This window comes from Oreochromis niloticus, linkage group LG3 (genome assembly GCF_001858045.2).
Source record: "Oreochromis niloticus isolate F11D_XX linkage group LG3, O_niloticus_UMD_NMBU, whole genome shotgun sequence".
Classification (NCBI taxonomy): domain Eukaryota; kingdom Metazoa; phylum Chordata; class Actinopteri; order Cichliformes; family Cichlidae; genus Oreochromis; species Oreochromis niloticus.
This window is the reverse complement of record NC_031967.2, coordinates 60,835,301-60,859,350: the sequence shown is the minus strand read 5'-3', so window position 1 is coordinate 60,859,350 and position 24,050 is coordinate 60,835,301. Positions and strand designations below refer to the sequence as shown.

The following is a 24,050-nucleotide window of genomic DNA, read 5'->3' as shown; positions in this document are numbered from 1 at the left end:
TCAAAATGGGAGATGCCCCCACGGGTGATAGAGAATGACCAAGCTAAGATCCTGTGGGACTTCCAGATACAGACGGACAAAATGGTGGTGGCTAACCAACCAGACATAGTGGTGGTAGACAAACAGAAGAAGACGGCCGTAGCGATCGATGTAGCAGTTCCGAATGACAGCAACATCAGGAAGAAGGAACACGAGAAGTTCGAGAAATACCAGAGAGCTCTCGAGCTCAGAGAAGCGCTTGAGAAGATGTGGAGGGTGAAGGTGACGGTGGTCCTAGTGGTAATCGGAGCACTAGGTGCAGTGACTCCCAAGCTAAGCGAGTGGCTCCAGCAGATCCCGAAAACAACATCGGAGATCTCTGTCCAGAAGAGCGCAGTCCTAGGATCAGCTAAGATACTGCCCAGGACCCTCAAGCTCCCAGGCCTCTGGTAGAGGACCCGAGCGTGAAGGATTGACCGCCCACAGGGGCGAGTGGGGAGTTTTGTTTTATATATAATATATATATGTATATATGTAAAAATGTATATATATATATATATATATATATATATATATATATATATATACATTTTTGTATTTATTTATTTATTTATTTTTTTTATTCCCCACTCGCCCCTGTGGGCGGTTAATCCTTCAAGCTCGGGTCCTCTACCAGAGGCCTGGTAGAGGAACAAAGGTGTGTTTGAGAAAGATGTCTATGCTGCAACTAAGGTAAATCTGGTACGACGAGTTAGCTCTTCTGTGTTGTGCCATCCGCTTCGCCAGAGGTTGTTTGGTTTCCCCGATGTATAAATCCTGGCAGTTAACAGTGTACACTATTTTACTCTGTGTCGGGGGGACCCGATGCTTGGGGTGAACCAATTCTTTGCGCAGCAAATGTCTCAGTGGGTTTTAAACCCCAAAACATGCTGCAAAACAAAACAAAAAAACTTTCAGCATTTCAGAGTTTTACAGACACTCACAGATGTGGAAGGCTGCACTGGGCATTCATGTCAGACTCTTCATCAACACTCGCACCTTCTTCAAATGAGTCCTGCAGGTCACTGAGACACAGGCTACATGACCATCTCTAAAATCTCTTTTGCACTAATATATTTTATCTCCTTCTCTTTACTATAGTTGTTTGTCCTTCTTTACTCTCTAATGAAATGATGCCTCAGCCAAGATGCTTGCTTATCTTTGGCTGTGAGAGCAGCCAGGTGTATGTACACACTAACAGTAGTTTTTGTTTTTGAAGCAAAGGCAGGGTGCCATATTTTTGCTCGGGTGGCATCTTCAAAGACACGTCAAACACATCCAAGATGACATTTGTTCACCTCCTATATGATCAGTGCATGTTTATAGATTTATACACTCTCTCGCAGATGTATGCACGTATACCACCGAGACACACAGAGACACGCACAAACACACATACACACATACACCCTCTCAAACCAATGAGTCATCCCATTCTCTCAAACTACGCATACATCACATGCTGTTGACATTTTCAGTGTTGTAGCAATTTGCATAATAAATGCTCCCATCAATGAAACAGATGTTGATTTGAAGGAGTTGAAGATGAAGTTTTAAACTCATATGTTTGAGAATCTTGCATTTGGGTGAAAAAAATAACAATTTCGTAAGAACAAAAGACGCAAAATTACACACACACACACACAAACACACAATTAACAATTTAAAAATAAACTAAAGCTACTAACTACATAAAAAGTGTATATCTCAATACAAGTAGTGTAATTTGTTTGTTCATACCTGTATAACCTCAAACTACCCCCCTTATTCTGCTGTAAATTGGTAGCTTTAGGTCTTTACAATTCTACCTTAGTGTCAGAAGAAATACACGGAAATACTTGGTAAACTACAGTGAGGTCGCAGTGTGTATTATAGAGTGTGTAAAAAATAACAACTTTGCTCTGACACTAAATCATAGCCCGTGAAAAATTAGAAAATATTTTGTTTTTCACTTCATATTATCTAAATATATATTTTTTATGAAAAAAATATTTTAAAATGAATTAAATACAACAACTAAAAGAAAAAGCATTTTATTTATATATTGTAATCATTGCATGTTTTTAAAAAGCACAACAGAAGCCAATTAAATATTTATATACTCAAATGATAAACCAATTAAAATTATTAACAACAATAAATCATCATCATTGGTTTTCTGTTCAAGCCAAATTTGTTACCAAGGGTTCAAATGTTTTTCACATTTTCTTTTATTCTTTTTCTTCTTCTTCTTCTTCTTCTTCTTATTATTATTATTATTATTATCTGCATTGAATCATATCTGTTAATAATCTGTCTCTCTTCCACAGCATGTTTTATCCTGTTTTCCTTCTCTCACCCCAACCAGTCACAGCAGATTGCCGCCCCTCCCTGAGCCTGGTTCTGCCGGAGGTTTCTTCCTGTTAAAAGGGAGTTTTTCCTTCCCACTGTCACCAAAGTGCTTGCTCATAGGGGGTCATATGATTGTTGGGTTTTCCTCTATATCTATTATTGTACGATCTACTGCGCATTGAGGTGACTGCTGTTGTGATTTGGCGCTATATAAATAAAACTGAATTGAATTAAATTGAAATAATATTATCTTTCAATATTTTTGAAATGACTTTTTAATCTTACTGACAAATATAAAGTTTCATTAAATCCTGGTTGTCTACTACATATGCCTGCTATATATTTTTATTCATATCATTTAATGTGGCAGGAGTTCCATTCGTTTACATTAACCAGTTAGAATTTGTTAGTCTGAGGTTTGTATTCATTCTCTGAGTTACAAATCAAGCTGATTTCTAACCCTCTGCTGAGTTTTCACTTTTTAAATCATTCTTAAATACATTCAAATCTGAACTTTCTTTTAGACTGAGTGTATCATTACATTTTGTCAGTGAGAGCAGAAGTACATGGAGAATTCACTGACAGGAAACAACATTAGAAATATCCTGAAATCATCTGCTCCACTGACACTGACACTTTCAATGGCAACACCTTCACTTCTTCACGAGTGCAAATGTATGGAAACATCTTTTCAGTAAAAGTGTGTGTAAAGGTGTGTATGTGTGTGTTAGTATCAGGATCAGAGAATGACAGCTTTCCTCTGTTCCAGTTCAGGTTTACTCTGATCCTCTGGAGCTTCGTTACTACTGAGAGATCAGTGAGAGGAGCTGATGGTGAGTACGCGTAGTATTTATCTTCATTGAACTTTATCCTCCATAATCCAGACCATAACTCTTTCTTGTTCTCCACAGACTTCTCCAACACACCTAGGTCCCAATATGGACTGTCTCCAACTTCAACATCCCAGCTGTGAGTCCCTGAATAAAAGCCCTCAGAGCCCAGGACAGAGTAGAACAAATGAATCCTCTCTGGATTATCAGGAAGCTGCCGTTCGTCTCCTCCTCTCACACTGGTCAGATCTTCAGACAGGATGAGATTTGGATGAGCAGTGTTTGGGTCCAGGATGACAGGAGTGTAGGAGACCATGTACTTCATGTTCTTCCAGATGTTGAAGGTCAGGTTGCCCAGGTATTTGGCCTGGTCTATCAGAGCTCCTGAGGGCAGCTGTGGATCATCCAGCAGGGGGCAGCGCTGGACTCTTTCCACTGCAGCCTTGTAGTTGTGCATGAATGAGACATCTTCAGCTCTCAGCTGCTCCTCTGTGGCTCTGACTGTGTCTGAAAGAGCTGCTATCTCTCTGCTCAGAGCCTCCATCTTCTCCTTCATCATCCCACTCTTCTGCTCCTCTTCCTCCCTCAGTTCAGCCAGCCTGTCCTCCTCTTCCTCTGCTAGAAACTGGTGAAGCTTCTTAAACTGCTCCTTAATCTGCCTCTCTGTGTGTCGGGCCTGGACCTTAATGTGGTCTGCTGTTTGATCAAACTTCACTTGAATTTCTTCGCAAACCTTTAACTTCTCCTTTAAGGGCTCCAGAGATTCCTGAAGTTCCTTCTTGTGTTGTCGTGCAGCTTCATCGATGGGTCTGAATCTGTGATTGGTGTGTTTTTCTGAGGCGCAACAGATGTGACACACTGGCTGCTGATGGTCAAGACAGAAGAGTTTTAGTTTCTCAGAGTGCAGACTGCAGAGAGCCTCTGAATTTTGCTGATCTCTCTCCTGTAAAAACAAGGAACACATAGTAATATGATTTCTTAATTTTTGCTTATTTACGTTTGCTGATTTTTCTTTTAATTGTTTACTGAAGTTTTTTATTCAAACACATTGCAGGGTCTACCTTTAAGGTAGACCCCCTATTGCAAAATTGCATTTTGGCAACAGTGGGAAGGAAAACCTCCCTTTTAATAAAAGAAACCTCCAGCAAAATCTGGCAAAACCAGGAAACGGCAATAAATTATATTAAATTACATTTTATTTATATAGCACCAAATCACAACAACAGTCACCTCAAGGCGGTTCAGATTTTAAGGTAAACCCTATAGTACAGGAAAAAACCCACCAATCATGAACCCGCTGTTGTGATTGGTTTGGGGGGTAGGAACAGGTTTGGGGCGTCGGGGGATTCCCTAGGAGCATCTTCCTTGGAGGGCTCCACCCGGGGTTGTGGTAATGACCTGTTATGGGCTCTGGTGGCTCTTAGATGATGACTTCCTCTAGGTTGCATGCAGAGGGGCTGGGGGAGGGTCTGTGCTGACGGATATGGGTTATTGACCTGCTAGCCATGCTGCCCCTGGGTGGGTCCGGGGCGGGCATGGGGCTCTGGGGGTGCTCCGTCTCCGGGCTGGGGCTCTGGCTGGGCCTTGGGTCCTGGTTGGTGTGCCACCAAGGTTGTGGGTGGGTGGGTACATGGGGCTCAACCCTGGCACGAGCCAACTGGGGGGCTCTTCAACTGGAGGAGAGGCTGTTACATCCTTGCAGAAGTTCTCTGGTCTCCAGGAGTTCACTCTGCAGGTGGGGGAGAGATATAGGAGAGGAGGATAATGAACTTGATCAGGGTGTCTATTGTCTTGTGTAGTCTGGGAGATGAGTGGATGATGGGTTGGTTGCAGTTTTCTCTGTGGTGGGGTCAGGTTGTCTGCCACGGATTCTGTGGTGCTGGGCGGTGCTGCTGCTGTGGCCCCCAGTCCGGATGGGCCTAAGCCCCCTCGCCTTGGTGGGTTCCAGGGTGTGGGAGTGCCTAATGGGGTTAGCGGGGGAGCTGGCCCCAGGGAGGACCCACTTGTCTTCACACACGCCTGTTCTCTGTTGTCGTGGCGGCGGGGCTGGGAAGAGCAGTCTGATTGGGTTCCAGAATGTGGGGCTTCCCTGCAACTGCAGAGTCGGTGGCGATCTGCTTGTCTCCACCCCAGGGAAAAGGGTAACACCTCCCGGGTCTAGATGCAGTTTCCCCCCCAAAGGGGCAAGGGTACCTGGACCTGAGGTATAGAGTACGTTTGGGGAGTGTGATTGTGTGTACAGTGTCTATTTATGTCTGTCTCCACGCTGGGTGAGTGCTGAGTATTCGCATATGAGAGCATGAGGGTGGGAATGGATGTTCGTATCTGTGTGTGGCTGTTTGTCTGTGTCTATATGTCAGGTCGAGTATTAGACGCCACGTCTCTAGGGACATCTCAGGCCCTCCCAGGTATGGAGGTCTATCTTCCCCCACCACACTCCCTGCCAGTGACTGATGTCCTCAGACATCGGTGCGTTGGTGGTTCTTGGTGTCTGGGGCTGGGCGTTCAGGTATACACCGGCTCACTCCCGGTGGCTGCTTGTCGGGGCCTGGCACCTGTGACTCAGTCAGGCCCTTTGGGGGGTGGGGTGCCCTCAGCCTCTGGGCCTGGGGCTCGGTCCACTCAGGCACAACTGGCTGCGGCAGAGCTCACGAGCACGTCACTGCAACCCCCTTTGACTCCTGCTCTGTGGCTGCAGGGTGACCCATCGTCTGGGGCACTCCTCAGCTCTTTCCAGGAGGGTGGCACGGTTGCCCCTCCATTGGTCTTCCTTAGACTCTTGCGCTCTGGTGGTCTCTGGATGTCTGGAGCCTGGATCTCCTCCATACCTGCTTTATGCCCTGGGGGATGGGGCTATGGCTCCGCACACCGTCTAGCAGATCATTACATGAAGGAACCTTTTGAACCCGTGAGGAACCTGTGAGCGCGCTCATGCTCACAGGTGTGCACATGGGTGCTCACAGACAAAAACTACACCTTTCTTGGCTGCTACACTGGGGACTGTCGATCTTATGTGCTGAACAATAATTTTCAATATTTAGTTTTAACTATTATATACTGATGATCTATATATATTATATCTATATCTATATATGTTATATCTAGATTATATATATAGATTATCGCGATGATGTTGTTTATTATATTGCTCTGTTTTTTGCTTGTTTCGTCTTTTTTTTCTCAACAGCCGATAGAGGTGATACATATATATATATATATATATATATATATATAAATCACCTCTATAATCTATCTATCGATAGACAGATAGACAGATAGATAGATTAGGGGTGCAACGATACACAAAATTCACAGTTCGGTTCGGTTCGATACTTTGGTGTCACGGTTCGATATTTTTTCGATACAAAAAAATGTTTATGCCTTTTTAATTAGTCATTTATTAAAATTTTAAATATATATTTTAACTCAAAAGTAAATTTTTTAAATGTAACGTTGCTGAAACAATAAAATAATTAAAAAAAATAAATCTATCTGATCGGGAAATCACTCATCTTTGGAAAAGAGAGTTTATTACAGAGAAATGGCTCTTTCCAAAATAAAAGCTATACTATAAGCTTCTTCTGGGCTATATTCTCAGCAGCATATTAAACATATCAGGTCCCCATGAGGAGAATCATGTGCTAACGGCTGTCTAAATGACTCAGGTAAAGTTTTTTAGCATGCGTGCTTGTTGTTTTTGTCTGCTTCCACTTGTCTTTGCACTAGGATGATGTCGGCGTAAATGTGCAGTGTTCCCACTAGTGCTGTCAGCGTTAATCTCGTTAAAATGACATTAACGCCATAACGCCGCAGATCTCCGTTAACGAGTTACTGCGGATCGCCCCGTGCATGGGGCGTCAACACATTAATGAGCTAACTGCGCTAACGCACTAGTTTCCACCAATGTAATTGAGCATTGCGTGGCACATCCGCCATACTGTTTTACTTTTGTCCATGACGCGCTTACCATCAGGGTCATGCTTCACATGAAGACCAAAATAGTTCCAAATGCCAGATCTGAATGAGGGTGGGGGAGGTTCAATTTCGGGTAGTGTTGAGGCAGTTGCCATGTTGCAACGAGCTTAACTTCTGTCTTGCTGCTAGCTTGTGCTGCGCTCAGTGGGTCTGCGCTCGACAGTGCAGCCTAGGCGGGGTAGTCGAATGCAGATCCACTGAGCTCTCAACACAGACAGCATCGTCAGAAGAAAAGTTGATAAAATGAATAAAAAAATTTGTATTGTTCGATACATATGCGTACTGAACCGTAAGCCCTGTATCGAACAGTTCAATACCGATACGAGTATTGTTGCACCCCTAATATATATGTGTGTTTTTTGTTTGTTTGTTTGTTTGTTTTTGTTTCTTGGCCTTCAGACAATAATTACAATGGCAAGAGCATTTATTTTATTTATTTTTATTTTATTTTATTAGTTAATCCTCAAATGTGTCAAATATATATTTTCTCATCTAAATGTCCACTGAGCTGTGAGCCAGGGAGCGGTAATGCACCTTAACATTGGTTGCCAACCAAGAAGAAGAAGAAGCTGTGAGCCAGGAGGGACGGGGTGAGTGAGTGAGTGATTTGTTTACGCTACGATTCAGCACAGGAGGGAAGGGGTGAGTGAGTCCTGAGTGATTCGTTCATGCTACGATTCAGCACAGCAAGGAAGGGGGTGAGTGAGTGTGTGAGTGATTCGTTCATTTTACGATTCAGCAGAGGAAAGGAGGGGGTGAGTGAGGGAGTGATTTGCTTACCCCTACGATTCAACACAGGAAGGGAGGGGGTGAGTAGCTGAAATGTGCTGTTAGCATGTTAGCAGAGCGAAGCTACTTTGAACTGAGAAGCTATTGTCTTGACGTGTCTACTCAGGGTTTTTTCTTCCAGTTCAGAGGAGAAATGTTTTTGTTAAGAAACTGGCTGTCAATTTTAATTATAAGCTAGATATATTTCTACTAATGAAATTAGTTTGCTAACAGCAACAGGAATGAGTCAGTGAGCCAGTTGGGCTTGTGAATCATGATTCACGAGTAAGTGAAGTGATTCTCAAGTATTGAACAATTCGTTCATGATTCGCACATCACTAGCCGGAGGAAAAGAGAGAGAAAGAGAGATAGGGACAACAACGTCACATTAGAAAGATATAGTAATCATCCACAACTATTTTCAGTTGCAGATGGTAAAGGATTCAGTAAGTTTATTCATACAGGCCTGTATGACAGAAAATGTGCATCTTCTTTTTGTTTTCATATTTTAATTTATATTTAATTGTATTGTGATTTGCAGTGTTTTGTGTTGTTTCACTTGTTTAAAAGGAAAAAGCCGAAAATTGAAATAGTTAAAAGTTGAACTGTGACTAGTTGGTTTTTGTGTTATATGATTTATTTATTATATTTTATGTGGAGTGAATAAATAAAAGTATATTTACGGTGGCCCCTACAGAAAAAGCACGTACAAACTCCAAAGCACGTACAAATTCCGAATCACGTACAAATTCCAAAGCACGTGAAACCTACGGAAGTGCTCCAGGATGCTATGGGCAGTGTTGAGCTTTTGTTACCTAGTGGCTACACAAGACAGGAAGTATCAAAGACCGGATTTGGTGTGAGGTAGTAACAGGTAAATGAACATTTTTTTTAAATGATTTGAATATATATGCGTGCTTGTGTATAAATACACAAACAATATACATATGCTTTCAACTGTGTAACTTAAGTGATCTAGGTAGCTCTGTTTTGAAGTTCAGTTAATGCTAGCAATGTGTTTTGGAGTTTGTACGTGCTTCGGAGTTTGTACATGCTTTGGAGTTTGTACGTGCTTTTTGGAGTTTGCACGTGCTTTTTAGAGCCGAAAGAGCCGGTTCTTTAACAAGAGCCGGAATTCCCATCACTACGATGTAGGGAATTCCCACAATAATCCAATAGCACACGACGACAACAACACATTCCGCCAATGTGCCAATGTTCTGCCCACAAAATCCTACGTCGATATGGGCATAATGTGTGTCTGCTGTTGGGCACACAAAGACTGGTGGCCAGCCATTCGAGTAAAAAATACAAATGTCTCTGCAACTCTGAAAGTCTCTGTGTGCCCATATCCATATCGTGGTCTAAAACCAAACAGAGATAGTCAAGGGCGGAACCTCTCAGATGCCCATGTCCAAGGTAAGATGTTCAGATATTAAAATGGTCAGTTTGAAGCCTTTGAGGCACTTTCAATTTTTACTTTCTTTTTATATTATATATCTTGAGATATTTTAAGTTTAAGCTCAGTGAAACTTTAAGCACAAGAACTTTTTCAGTACCGTATTTTTCGGAATACAACGCGCAGTTAAAATCCTTTAATTTCTTTAAAAAGTGTGCCTTATGTATGAATTCTGGTTGTTGATACTGACTGCGAACTGATTTCACATGGTAAACGGCGCTCAAAAATTAGTCAAAATGTTTTAGTAATATTACCGTGTTGTGTGTGTATAAGGACCTAAAAATGGCACCTTTTAAGAGACATGCTTACAAAGCGGATTTCAAACTCTATCAATCACACAATAGAACATGGAAATAGAGCAGCTGCGAGAGAATTCAACATTAATGAATCAACGGTACGGAAGTGGAGGAAGCAAGAAGAATGAGTTAAGTAAAGTTTGATTTATCTGACTGGTTTTGCTTAATGTGCCTTAGAATCCGGTGTGCCTTATGATCCAAAAAATACGGTAGCTTGTCTTTCTTGTAGAAATGTGCTCCAAATAAAGAACTTTGTTCTGACAAGATTGATAGTTAATCATTTACAAATCAATATTGTCTGTATGGACAGCATTTGTTTTAAATAGTGAACATGTAATGCTGTGGTGTTAAGTGATGCAGTTGACAAATTTGGGTGCACCTAACTTTTGTGCTAGTGCACCTAAGAGAAAAACTTAGGCGCGCCAGTGCAACCATGGCAGAAAGTCAGTCTAGAACCCTGATGATAGACCTCCCGACATACCTGACAGCAGAGATCCTCCTCTGATCTGGAAGCCATTGAGTCTGTGAGTGAAGCTGAAAACAGCAGACAGGCAGTACAGTCAGTCCTGGCTCCCCTCCCTCCTCTACGACCTTCACTGAAACTTCCTTTGAGTCGTGTTTTTGCTCAAACTCACATTCAGTGTGTGGAGCGTCAGCAGCTTGAAGCAGCAGTGTTGGAGTTTTCCATTTTTCTCTCCTGTAGCTGGAATCACTCAGAGGAAGCTGCTAGTTTGCTCTGAACTCAGTCTGATTGTCTGTGCGTCTCTCTGGACTGTGGAACAACAACAGGGTGGAGTTTCATTCGACTGTCTCTTATAGATGCTGTTGCTTCACCCACAATGTGGTTGTGCTTCATTCCAGAGCTTAGACGTTTAACTAACATCTGCTAAGACAAGTTAGAACATGCAAACTTACACGAAGCTCAAAAATAAAGTGTCATTCTCTTGTGTAGTGTTTATTCTGCAGCAGCTACTACTAGGAGTCTCACATTAACGCACAATAGTGGACTCTCTATCTCAAGTTGTCATTCAGCCTGTAGGACCCTTGAAATAATACATATTTCTCTGTATGTATTATTTTTTCTTTATGTTTGATTGTAGGGTCTACCTTAAAATTTAAAGTGCCTTGAGGTGACTGTTGTTTTGATTTGGTGCTGGATAATTAAAATTGCATTGAATAGATATTTCTGTTCTCAGTGAAAATGCTCGTGCTTTCCTACTGGATTAAAATATTAGATTATTTTCCAAATATACTGACAGCCCTTCAGTGAGACACAATAGTTAAATAAAATGGTCCAGTTATAACACTTAACTTCAGTCTCAGGCAAAAAGATTTGCTCAGTAACAAATAAAACACAAAAATAAAAAACAAGTTGGAAATCATCTAGATGAATTATATCTGATGTTTCACTTCCACTGAGAGACGAAGCCTAGAGGGGGTTTCTGACGTCAGGCTCAGACATATCCAAAAAATGAGTTTTGAACAAAAGGCATTCTGATATGCTTGGCTGAACCAAGCACACACACAAGTCACGACCAATGCTTGCTTTATTTAACAGGTGGAACAATAATACATGCGGGCATTCTGAGCATACTTTAATTTACAATCATTGGAACAGTGCAGGTGACCGACGTCACAAGTAGACAGAAGTACACCTACTGAGAAACGGCCTGTGGTTAAAGTGTTAGGTGGATTCTTTTCATTGTGAGAGAAGCCAGCAGAGTTTATTATTAACAGGTTAAATGCCATGTTGAGGCTGTCGCTTTAGTATCTACGTGGATGTTAAAATCAACACTAATCATTTTTTTCATTTTATTTTTAAGTTAACAATAATTTATCAATTACTTCATAAATAATATTAATACTCGAAATAATTATAATAATTTTATTACTATTGGTCCCTGCAAAGCCTCCCAGTGTGAAGATCAAAGTTGATGGTGACAATAAACAAAGTATTTGAAAGCTAGCAAACATGATGAAACACTACAGCTATGACAACTCTATAATTTGGAATCCTTAGCATTTTCTTTCTAGAAAAACATTTTTATATTTTCAGTGGGACATAAACTTCATGGAAAAAAAATGTAATATCTGTAAAATTGAATTATATATTGTGGCGTGGGTGTGGTCTCTGGCCGGCTGCAGAGGAGGGGTGACGCAGTGAGCTCCCGGGGCGGTGCAGGGGCAGGGGGAACAGATGTGCTGGGATGCGAATGTGATTGTGACTCTTTATATGTTCACAGTGACAGTCGGAGGGGGAGAGAGCAGACGTGACAGCGGAGCGGGTGTGTCTGTGTCCCAGTGAAAAAAAACACAGTAAAACCAAATGTGTAAATAAAGAAGTGCTGTCACCACGTCCGTGTTTTGTACGTGTGTACAGGGTCCAACGTCACATATATTAATTGTATTTTTAATACAATATATGTCTGTAATTTTACAGTGAACAGAGAAGATACAAAAACTATCAAATACAATCAGGGATAAACATTTTTGCTTAACATTTTCTTGGTTTCTATATTTTCACAACAAATCTGATAATTAGTAAACAAAGTTGTCTGAGGACACATACAATGGCACTCGCTCACTTTCTCTCACACACACCAAAAGAAGCTTGTTGATTTGTGTGGCTGGGCTTCTCCATATTTTTCTGCTGCAGGTGTTGTTTTGTTTTTTTGTTGATTTCTTTGTGCATTTCTTCTTATGGATGCAACAGTTTGTGATACAGCATGCTTTTTAAATTTCTTTTTTCCTGCCTGTCAGCTTAGACATGGTCATTCAACACATATACTGTAATAACTGAAATAACAGTAATATAAATTAATAAATAAACAGACAAAAGAAACACAAACAAAAGGAGCCTAAAGAAAATTTCTAGAGCTCATCCTGGAAATATGTTTGGTATTTTGAGTACAAAATATTTATGACCACATTTTGAGCCCATACAGGTACCTTAATATTCGTTTTATGTGCAGTAAATATGGTTTAGATTATTGCGTAAATCATTGTTAAATTGTTTTCTGTTTAATATTAGTACTTGAACTGGATTGCACTTTTTTGTTCAGCAGATTCCCACCATTCAATGGGCATATGAATAACTGGTCAGTAGTTACAAGAGAAAAATATGAAAGGTTAATTAAATGTTAAATAGAAATGAAAGAAAATGTTTTTGTTGATTAATTTAAAATGACCCCAGATTGGATGATGGAGGTAGTGGATTTTAGCTTGGGGACCCCCATCTAGAATTTGACAGTGTTATATAATAAATATTGTGCACTTTACTGGGACCACAGTTACCATCACCCTCCACATCTTTGTGAGCTCTTCTCTGAGCCCTTGGTATTTCTCTCTTCTCCAGCTCTTCTAAGAGTCCTTGGTATTTCTCAAGCTTCTCGGGTTCCTTCTTCCTGATGTTGCTGTCATTCAGTATCGCTATGTCTATCACTACGGCCATCTTCTTCTTCTTCTTCAGTTTGTCTGCCACCACTATGTCCGGTTGGTTAGTCATTTTGTCTGTCTCTATCTGGAAGTCCCACAGAATCTTAGCTAGGTCACTCGCCACTGACTTTTTTTTTTTTTTTACTATAACTCAAAAAGTAATATTGATTATTATTATTTTTTTTTTTATCCAAAACTTAAAACTGCAGTCCAAAAATGTTCACCTGAACAGAATCAACGTTTTGGGGTCAGTTTGGATGAGTGACGTAATATTTCCCCTACTGAAAACGTTACATTCAGGTGAACAGAAGCAACTCTTTGGGATTCCCTTAACTGGATGATTGACCAGGCATCAAGACATAAAACTAGGTCCACTGACAGGAAACAACATTAGATATGTAATTATCCTGAAGTGATCTGCTCCACTGACACCTTCACTGGTGATCTCTTCACATCAGAGGCGGAGGCAGACATTTGCTATGTCTGCCTCCTCTATACATTTGTGTGTGTGTGTGTGTGGGGGGGGGGGGTAGAAATGACTAAAAGATTAGTAGGCTCTGTTCTGAGTTTTGTTCAAAAAAGAATGACTTCATATAGGAAAAAATAAATATCACCTTAAACTAGTTTTTTTTAATTAAGCAGCAAGGCAGAACAAGATCACGGCTGTATCAAGACACGAGGACTAAACCCCAATTCAACCAGACCCAGAACTGATCCAGAATTAAAACAGGACTACAACAGTTCAAAATCAGGACTACTTACCCATATGGAAAAGAAATAGTAAAAACTTCTATGATTTACTCTTGAAAGTGGCCACTTTCTCATTACTTTCATATATTGTTTTAGTAAGTATCCAAAACATACAAGTTTCATTTATATAATTTTTCTAGGGATCTTATATCTGTTTTCACTCTTGTATGCTTTTCACACAAGTTACACACAAGACAGATACAAACTTTATAAGATTTATATATATCTTTTCCATATGGGTAGGACTTAACCAAGACAGAACCAGAATCAGAACTAGATGATAGTAGCACTAAAAACCATCATAGACCTGCACTACACTTATTTTTTAATTCTACCAAAGTCCACTATTTAGAAAAGTTTATATAATTATTTAGCCTTGTTGTGCAAACAAGCCTGCATAACTTAATAAATATAGAATTTGAAAAATAACAAACCTAAAAAGAAACACTAGGTACGAGATACATGAGTACCTATGATACGGTGATACTTTTGGTAAACAACCATTTAACTAACATGTCTGTCTCACCTGCTCTTGTTCCATCTCTGTTCTGTCCTCATTCTCCATCTCCCTCTCTGCTCCTCTCTCTCCCTCTCTGCTCCTCTCTCTCCCTCTCTGTTCCTCTCTCTCTCTCTCTGTTCCTCTCTCTCTCTGTTCCTCTCTCTCTCTGTTCCTCTCTCTCCCTCTCTGTTCCTCTCTCTCTCTGTTCCTCTCTCTCCCTCTCTGTTCCTCTCTCTCTCTCTGTTCCTCTCTCTCCCTCTCTGCTCCTCTCTCTCCCTCTCTGTTCCTCTCTCTCTCTCTGTTCCTCTCTCTCCCTCTCTGCTCCTCTCTCTCCCTCTCTGTTCCTCTCTCTCTCTCTGTTCCTCTCTCTCCCTCTCTGTTCCTCTCTCTCTCTCTCTGTTCCTCTCTCCCTCTCTGTTCCTCTCTCTCTCTGTTCCTCTCTCTCCCTCTCTGTTCCTCTCTCCCTCTCTGTTCCTCTCTCTCCCTCTTTGTGCTGACAATCAAGCCAAACACCAACATCATCAAATATACAGTTGAAACCAGATATTTACATACTCTTCAGATAAAAACACGAACACTTTTTTAATTGTAACATCAAATCAGACTAAATGTTTATTTTTTTAGACTGATAAATATAAAAAACATATTTGCTAACTTTAAGAGTAAAGAGAGAAACTATCTGTATTTCTTAATTGCAAATGGCACCAAATTGTATTCAAAATTGAGCCACACTTATGGAGCTCCACGATTCTTTTCCTGGTGTTTTGGTTGACATCTCTTGATTTTCCCATGTCAAAGAAACAGGCTCTGTGTTTTGCCTTATATGCATACACAGGTGTGCCACCAGTTTACTCACATGGACTCTACTAACCTATCAGAAGCTTCTTCAGCTCAGAATGGAATCGTCTGGAGTTTTCTTATTAATTAACAATAAACTTATGTACTCCTAAATTTGATGTAAGTGATAAAAATAGACAGCTCTGTCTCTCTTTATTCTGACATTTAACTAATTCAAAAGATATTTCAATATTTATTTATCCAAAACAAAACAAGTTTACTCTAAATTGATGTTGTACAGTAAAAAAATGTTCTTGTGTTTTCCATAAAGTGTATGTAAATATCTGGTTTAAACTGTGAATAAACTGCTGTGTATTGAAATTCCTCTTGTTTTGCATAGAAATATACTGAACAACATACAAAGCATAATATATAAAATAACGTCTACTAGTTTTTTCTTTGAAAGAAGCCCCTTATGTCCATTGTTGTATATCAGTACGTTACTGAAACTGATTTATTTAGCCATGGAGGGTAATGTCAGGAATAGAAATATTTTCCTGCTATTATTTGCTGCTACTTTTATAATCATCATTACCATTTCATGATTGAGGGTGATGTTGCTTTCACAGATGCAGTTAGATGTTCAAATATATTGGTATTATATTAGTCTTTATTGCAGGTCCAAGAAGAACCACTTTAAGCTGTGGAGTTGAATTTATAATCTTAAATGTTTGTATGCAGACTGTATGGTGAAAGAAAAGGCCCCACGTAGAGTAACTTCAAAATGAGACAGGAAGTTATGTCTTTGAAGTTGCAGGTTTTGCAGAAGTGAAACCGAAAGCAGAGTGAGTGCAAGCCAAAGAGCAGGGTGTTATTATGCATGTATCGTTGATTAACACACACACTTAGTTAGAGGGATCACTGATAGGGGAAAGTTCAAATTGTTTTGCTTGGGGTGGCTTTTAGACTATATTAGGAGGAGCAAACATATTGACAGATCTGAGATCATCATTCGAGTGTGACATTTAGGCCAAAAGTCACTCATAGTTTAGCTGTGCAGTACACAGCATGCACGCGCCCTCGCACGTGCACACACACACAGATATAAACTCTTACCTAAATGAGTCTAACTGCGGGGTTGTGCCTGTATGAGTGACATTTTGTACAGGAAGTGCACCTGATGTCCAGGAAGATAAGCCTGGGCAGGATGGAGACAGGAAGCATCAGCCGTCGACACGAAGATGATGTTCTGTGTTAAAAGTCATTGTGGTTTTGGAGTGACGTATGCTTTGTTTAAATCTGCCTAGTAACAGAAAAGGGGCTGTACTATCTTAACCCTATAAAACAGTTGTCTGAATATGATAAAGACAGTTCAACACTGATTGGGTTGTTGAACTCACACATGTGTAATTCATTAAAATGCCGTCTAATTCCACACTGGACCGGATCTGTGGTTATTTATGGATTCTTCTCTCAACATTGAACCCTAACAGTAACAACTGAAAATATGAAATAAACACACGTAAGCTAAGACTACGGTGGCTGGGAAGTGCAAAGCGCAACAAATTAAAAAACGGCAACAAATTAAAAATCCACAACAAATTAAAAAACCGCAACAAATTAAAAATCCACAACAAATTAAAAAACCACAACAAATTAAAAAATCCACAACAAATTAAAAAACCGCAACAAATTAAAAATCCTTGACGGAAAGGGATTGTCTGAAATACCGGAAGTGACACAACGATTATAAATGAAGACAGAAAACTAAACAGCAGTGACGTTTGTAGGGTACTGTGAGTAAAATGCGTTTGATTTTCCCCCGAACATTCAAATTAGTGCAATCATAAATTCATTCATGAGGGACAAATTACAGTGAGAACATGTGGAGGCTCTGGCTACGTGCACACTGCAGGTGAAAGCGCATAAAATCGGACTTTTTTGACCGTATGCGACCCATATCCAATCATATGACAGTGTAAAAACAGCACAAATCCGATATTTTCAAATCCGATCTGGGTCACTTTCGTATGTGGTACTGAATCCGATACATATCTGATGTTTTAGAAAGCGACTGCTGTTTGATGGTCATGTTGCATTAAATCCGTCTTTTATGTCACTGACACAAAACATATGCCAATTATCAGCGCTGGAAAAGCGTCCGAGAAGACATTGAGAACACATGAGCGCTTCGTGTCCATCCCGTGCAGATGTTAGTGAAACTGTTGGGAAGACGTGTACATTTTATTTATACTGTATAATCTGCAGATTCTGACAGAAATCTGCAACTATCCTTTGAAGCACCGCTCCTCTCTAAAACGGCAATAAGGATAATTATTAGGTTATTTACATTATTATGTAAATAACAGAATAACTTAAAGCAAAGTCTGAAACAAGTCTTTATATTAAGGGCCATCAGTCAAACAATACTGTTTGGTCTGGATCTAAACAGAGCGTGTTGTGTGTGACGTCTGCTTTTGCGTATGCGGGCCACTTTGAGGGTTCACAAAGGAGTGCGTTTGCTGTCACATTTTATTTGTAGTGTGAACAAGCAGACAAAAAATCAGATTTAAATAAAAAAAATTGGAATTGAGCATTAAGACCTGCAGTGTGAACGTAGCCATAGTGAGTTCAGTGCATTGATGTGACATTGTCCTGAAAGATTTAGTTATTCTCAGTGGTTAAAGAAATTGCAATTATTTATTCATATTTATTAGAAATAATCCTAATTACATATCTTGCTTCCATGTTTGTGTCCTGTGTCACAAAAAATACATTTATTACTATAATACATTGATTAATGACCTGCAGAATCTCCTTATCATATTACGTGTCCATAATTGTCACCTAAAGTCAAACTTTATGCTTTCTCCATCTTGAAAGTGATTGCATCCTTGCATTACATACTTTAGTTTCATTTTCTGAAGGCAGGTTTCTGAAAGAGAACAGGCAGATTTGGAATATAACATGTAGCGTTCTATAGATGGATACATAAAAAAATGGAAAATTACATGTATGTGCTAACTTTCTAAACACTTTGTTACATTTATGATAAATGGATTTGAAATTAGGTAAAACACATTTATGTTGGCCTTGTCTCATTAAAGTCCTTGTCTTTAAATTAACTTTGTATGTTTCAGGTCCTGCACTCTCAAAGACTGAATGAACCAGCATTGCAGCCATGGGTCATTGTGAGCATCACAGGGAAGGTTGAAGCCGCCCACTGCACCTGTATGGCCTGAGTCGTGGAGACCTGCATCCATGTCACTGCTCTTCTGTTTAATGTAGAAGCAACAGTGCAGATCTGTGGCACAAGGACTGTTACAGATGAACCTGCATACTGGGTTTTGCTGGGTTATGTGACCAAGATACAGCCAGAGGTTGGCCATAAGATAGACTTCTCCTCTTCAGCTGCCCAAAAAAAGGCTCTTGATCAAAACATAAACAGACCATCCGTATTGAAAGGTAAAAGGAGCCGTCCTCAAAAAAGAAAAATCCCAGCTGCTACTGTGGAGGAGTTGTAACTGCTATTGGATACTTTGCTGGAGCACAGTAAAGCTGTGGGTTGTGGGAATGACCCATAATGTTTTATATAGGGGTCTAGATTTATGCCTGAAGTGCACTGCCATGTAAATAATTTGCATTTACTGAATATATACTGAGTACCACTGTTCAAAAGTTCAATAAAGAAACAAACTAATTTTTGCCTCTTTTTTTTTTTATTAAAATCACTTTATAGAACATCACATCAGTTACAATGTAGAATCCATGTCATTTATAGTTTATAAAAGACAGAATGTTTACACAAAATCATGACAGCATTTACACGATATCACCCACTACTAACACTACTTAATTTCTATCAATTACTTCAATTTATCTTCTGAAAAATTACCGCTATTTATACAGCACAAGACTTAAGAATATTTCACAGGAGCAAGTTTCATTTTTCCCTGGTTTTACTACCACACTGTTCACCAAAACAGCAGCAAACCTTCACTATCTTATCCAGAAGCCTCTTCACCCTCACATGGAAGAAGTAATCTGATTGGCATGGTGGTATGTTTGAAGCAGGTCCCTTGTGTAACGCTGGAACCCAGTCACGATGTTTCATCCATTTCATTGGCTGGTTTGCTGCAATAATGCCAGATAATTAGAAACTCTATAAATAGAATGTAGTTCTGCAAAATCACTCATTAGGATGTTTTTTTTTTTCTAATTTGCTATGACCTCAGAGTGCATTGAAAAGAAAACTAATAGGTTATCTGGTCTTTAAGTGATGGCGTGACGAATCCTACTTCCGGACCTAAAGTAGTCTGCTTTTAATATGGGTTTTATGTTGTTAACATGTTTAATGTTTTGTATTGTCTTCTATTTAATCTCAAAAAGCTCCTAAAAACAGTCAGTGATCACTGTTGACCTCCCTCGGCTTTTATCACCACTAATCATTTGAAAGCTCAGGTTTTAAGACCTTACGATGTAGCTACAGCCCAGCCCATGCAGCAGTATATGAATGACTAATCCTATTCATCCTTGTGGATGGATTATCTCAGTTGTTCTCCTGGCTGAAGTTTGGTCCGTTTACAGCATCCTGCCATGAGATTATATTTGTTCCTGACCACCGAGAATCCTCACGATAACTTTTATCAAGTGGAAAAAAGTTAGAGTGTTTATATTATGCTCACATAGCTGTGTCGCTAGCGGTCACGTAGCACATCGTTATATACCAGCTAGCCAAACTTCAGTAACCCTACAAACGTCACTGCTGTTTAGTTTTCTGTCTTCATTTATGTTGGAAGTGACAGCAGAGCTGTACATTTGAATTTGTTTCCAAAATCCCGCAGTTAGGACATGCTATATTGTATTTAGATGGAATCTAGGGAGCTAACTTCCTGCTAATTTCGTTTTCATGGATGCCTGGATGATAAACTCAATTGTTACACATGGTAGAGCAGAACGCTGATCATTTTATTACAGATGAAAGACTTTAGATAGTTTTTCAACTCTCAGTGATGCCACAGTGATCGTGTGATTTATGGACCTGCAGCGGAGTTTCAGCCCAGACACTGCTAGTGACGTCAGACTTAAAGACCAGATAAAGAGTGATATGAACATATCTATAACTTACCGGAATGAAACTGTCTGGAGCACACCAACAGATATTTGGAGATGGAAGAGAACTGGATATCAGCTCGTCTCACAGCTGCTATCCAGGCTAGACGCCTTCTTTTAGTAACATCCGATACATGAGCTGCCTCATGTTGCTTCCAGGTGGGGAAAGAATGAAAAGATAAACCATTTTCAACCTTATTCCCTTGCCGGTCGTGCAATCTAACTTTACAACCGACCGCACAGCAAGTACGAACCATAGCTGGTGTTATCCGTGTACTTTCACTCCTCTTTCGCTAGCGCCCGAAACATGGCGCCTCAACCAAAAATCCTGGCCACGCCCCCTCTCGTGACATCACTCTCCAAAAGCCCTATTAGGCTATTCGTTGTGTCACTTCCGGTATTTCAGACAATCCCTTTCCGTCAAGATTTTTTAATTTGTTGCGAATTTTTAATTTGTTGCGGATTTTTAATTTGTTGCGTTTTTTTTAATTTGTTGCGGATTTTTAATTTGTTGCGTTTTTTTAATATGTTGCGGATTTTTAATTTGTTGCCGTTTTTTAAATTTGCTGTGGATTTTTAATTTGTTGCGGATTTTTAATTTGTTGCGGATTTTTAATTTGTTGCGTTTTTTTAATTTGTTGAGGATTTTCAAGCTCCCCCCGCCCCCTCGCTCAGTCGCTCAGTGTCTGAGCTCGGATCATACCAATATTAGGGGGGATTTACGCACAGTCGTAAATTCCCACAGTGTGCACTATGTGCTTCGAATATTGTGTGTAGTTTTTTGTTTTATACAGTTGTCAGCCAGGCATCTAATTTCGAAAAAATTACACTCCAAAAGACCCCGGGCTTCTGAAAAAACAACCCGGGCTTAAGCCCAGTAAGCCACCCCCTCGCTCCGCCACTGCTTCACATCATCCATAAGGAGAATGTATGGAAATATCCTGTGAGTGAGAATGACAGCTTTCCTCTGTTCCAGTCCAGATTCACTCTGATCCTCTGGAACCTCTTCTGTTGTATCAAATCCGTTTCTGATGAGCTATATCTTATGGGCCCTCCAATCAAGCATCTCGGCATGAGATAGAGACCAGACTAGCCCATTCTTCGATGTCCACTCACTGTTAGAATGGCCAGGATACTCTCAGAGTCCTATCCAATTTCAGAGTTACAGAGACAATCACAGATGTGGAATACTGCACCGAGCAATCTTTGTCAGACTCTTCATCAAAGCTCACACCTTCTTCAACTGAGTCCTGCAACTCGCTGAGACACTGGCCACATGACCATCTCCAAAGTCTCTTTTGCACTAAATGTCACTTTATGCATCTCCTTCTCTTTACTCCAGGTGTTTGTCCTTTTCGGCTCTCTTATGAAAAGACGCCTCAGTCAAGCTGCGTGTTTATGTTTGGCTGTGAAAGCAGCCAGGTACATGTACACACTAACATTTGATCAACTGATCCCTGATTGCAATTGACACCCTTTAGATTGTTCCAAACACCTTCAAACGCTTATCTCCAAGGCCGAAGTCAGACGGTGGGTCTAAGTCCCAGTGCTGGATTAATAGCGCTTGGCTGGATGGCCGTGGCTACTTCAGCTCACCTTCCCCCCCCTGCCCACCTCAGTTGCTTGTCATGTGGTTTATGGTGATGTGATGTGAGTGTGTGTTCTCTGCGTAGAGGAGATTTTTTTTGTTTGTTTTCTGTTCTCATGCTGATCTCCCATAAGGAGCCCAGCATGAATAGAGGTCTCTTTTTTTCCCTCCTCCTCTTGCCCATTGTACATTTCATTGTGGGGTTTTTTTTTTTCCAAATTACTACCTGTCTCCAACCTGTCTTCCTACATCAAGTCTTTGCAATGTATGTATGGTTGGTCCAAATTCACTGCAGGTATAAACATCGCATGTGACAAATAAAGGTTTGAGTGATTGATTGATTGATTGATTGATTGATTGAACAGTAGTTTTTGTTTTTGAAGCAAAGGCAGGATGCCAAGTATTGGGGGCCTCTTCAAAGAAACAGATGTTGATTTGAAACACCCACGTGAATATAAATGTTTTAAACTGTTTCTCAAATCTATTTGAGAATCTTGCATTTGGGTGAAAATATCACAATTTCTTTAGTTGTTCATAATGACAAATTACACACAGATACAGACACAATTAACAATTTAATTATTGGTATTTAAAAACAGACAATTTTGATTCAATTATTCTAAAGTCACATATGTCTACACCTGTAATGTTTCATAATATTTTTTTCACATAAAATTAATTTTTTTTTCTTGTATTTCCTTTTATGTACAGCAGGAGGATAACTGAACAGTGAATAAGAGAAGACAAGATAACTCATTATTGCCATTGCACAGTCGTACCTAGTACAATAGTGCAACAAAATTGGAAACTGTCCAGCATTGGCAGTGTGCACAACACAAGACAAATAAAACGCAACACAACACAACACAACACAGCACAGTAACTTAACTTAAAGGTGATTTTTTTAAGGTGCAACAAATGTATAAGCAAATGAATGACTTATTAAATAAAAGAAATGTGTGTGTTTTTATGGCACATTGTTATAATTATTATAATTATTGTTATTATTATTACTATTGTTGTTGTTATTATTGCCCCCCCCCCAAAAAAAAATAGGGCTATTGCCCTCTTGTAAAAGCTGTCCTTTAATCTGTTTGTCTGCAACCTCAGCAGCCTGTGTCTCCTGCCAGATGGCAGCAGCTTAATCACCCGGTGTCCTGAGTGTGTACAGTCCCGTAGGATGCTGCATGCCCTCTTGAGACAGCCAGTGTTGTGCAGGTCATTCAGGGAAGGAAGAGGCTGTCCAGTGATTTTTCGGGACACATTCATGAACCTCTGAAGTGCCTTTTTTTGTGCCGTGGTGCAGCTGGAGAACCACACACAGTTGTATAGTGGGAAGAAAGACAGTCATGTGTGTACAGGGTATACAGTAGGGAACTTACTACACAGCCTTGTGGAGAGTCGGTTTTAAGGCTAAGGGCAGAGGAAAGATGAGGTCCCACGCTAACTTTCTGTACACGGTCTGAGAGAAAGTCTCTGATCTAGCGGCACGTTGTAGAAGGAAGTCCAGCAGATTTACTATTAGTCTGTATCTTATTAGAAGTAGAGGTAAACTCAACAAAGGGCAGCCTAGTGTAACGCCCACCATTGTAGCAATGACGTCTTCAACTGATCTGTTAGCAAAATATTTTGTCTTTCATTTTATATTATGTAAATATATATTTTTATGAAAAAATATTTTAAAATTAAACAAAAAGAAAAACACTTTTTAAGTATACCGTAATCCTTGTATGTTTTTGAAAAGCACAAAAGAAATGAATTGAATGTTTAAATTTGGATTAAAATGCCCTTTTCTTCCAAATTATAAAACAAACCAAGCACTGCATGGTTTACAAAAATAACCTATTCAGAGTGGTTTTCTTTTCAACCCAAATCTGTTACAAATGGCCAAAAAGGCTTGGAATCAGGTCCCACATTTTTTACATTTTCTTTTATCATTATTATCATTATTATTATTATTATTATTATTATTAATAATAATAATAATAATAATAATAATAATAATATTTCAATACTTTCAATATTTTTTTAAATGACTTTTTAATCTTACTGACAAATATAAAGTTTCATTAAATCCTGGTTGTCTGCTACATCTGTCTGCTATATATTTTTATTCATATTACTTTCAAATAACTCTATTCTCCATAATTCAGACCATAACTTTTTCTTCCTCCCCACAGACTTTGTCAATACACCTAGGTCCCAATATGTA

The 24,050-nt window shown here is 39.7% G+C and overlaps 1 protein-coding gene across 7 annotated transcripts in view; it reads right to left on the bottom strand.

The window, feature by feature from the left end:
• The window catches only part of LOC100703578 (nuclear factor 7, ovary), a 972,198-nt gene that overhangs the window by 896,423 nt on the left and 51,725 nt on the right, over nucleotides 1–24,050 (bottom strand). For 2 of the 7 annotated variants that reach the window (XM_025905774.1, XM_025905776.1), the window contains exon 1: nucleotides 10,313–10,444. The exons of 3 other annotated variants lie outside the window; for them this stretch is intronic. Coding sequence is in view for 1 of the 4 variants with exons in the window: in XM_005464121.3 (XP_005464178.1) it covers nucleotides 2,944–4,122; nucleotides 10,159–10,194 (1,215 nt within the window). In the remaining 3 variants the exon portion in view is untranslated. Of the gene's footprint in view, nucleotides 1–2,594; nucleotides 4,123–10,158; nucleotides 10,212–10,312; nucleotides 10,456–24,050 lie in introns of those variants that run through there. 2 more of the 7 variants (XM_005464121.3, XR_003219210.1) reach the window with 2 other exon arrangements.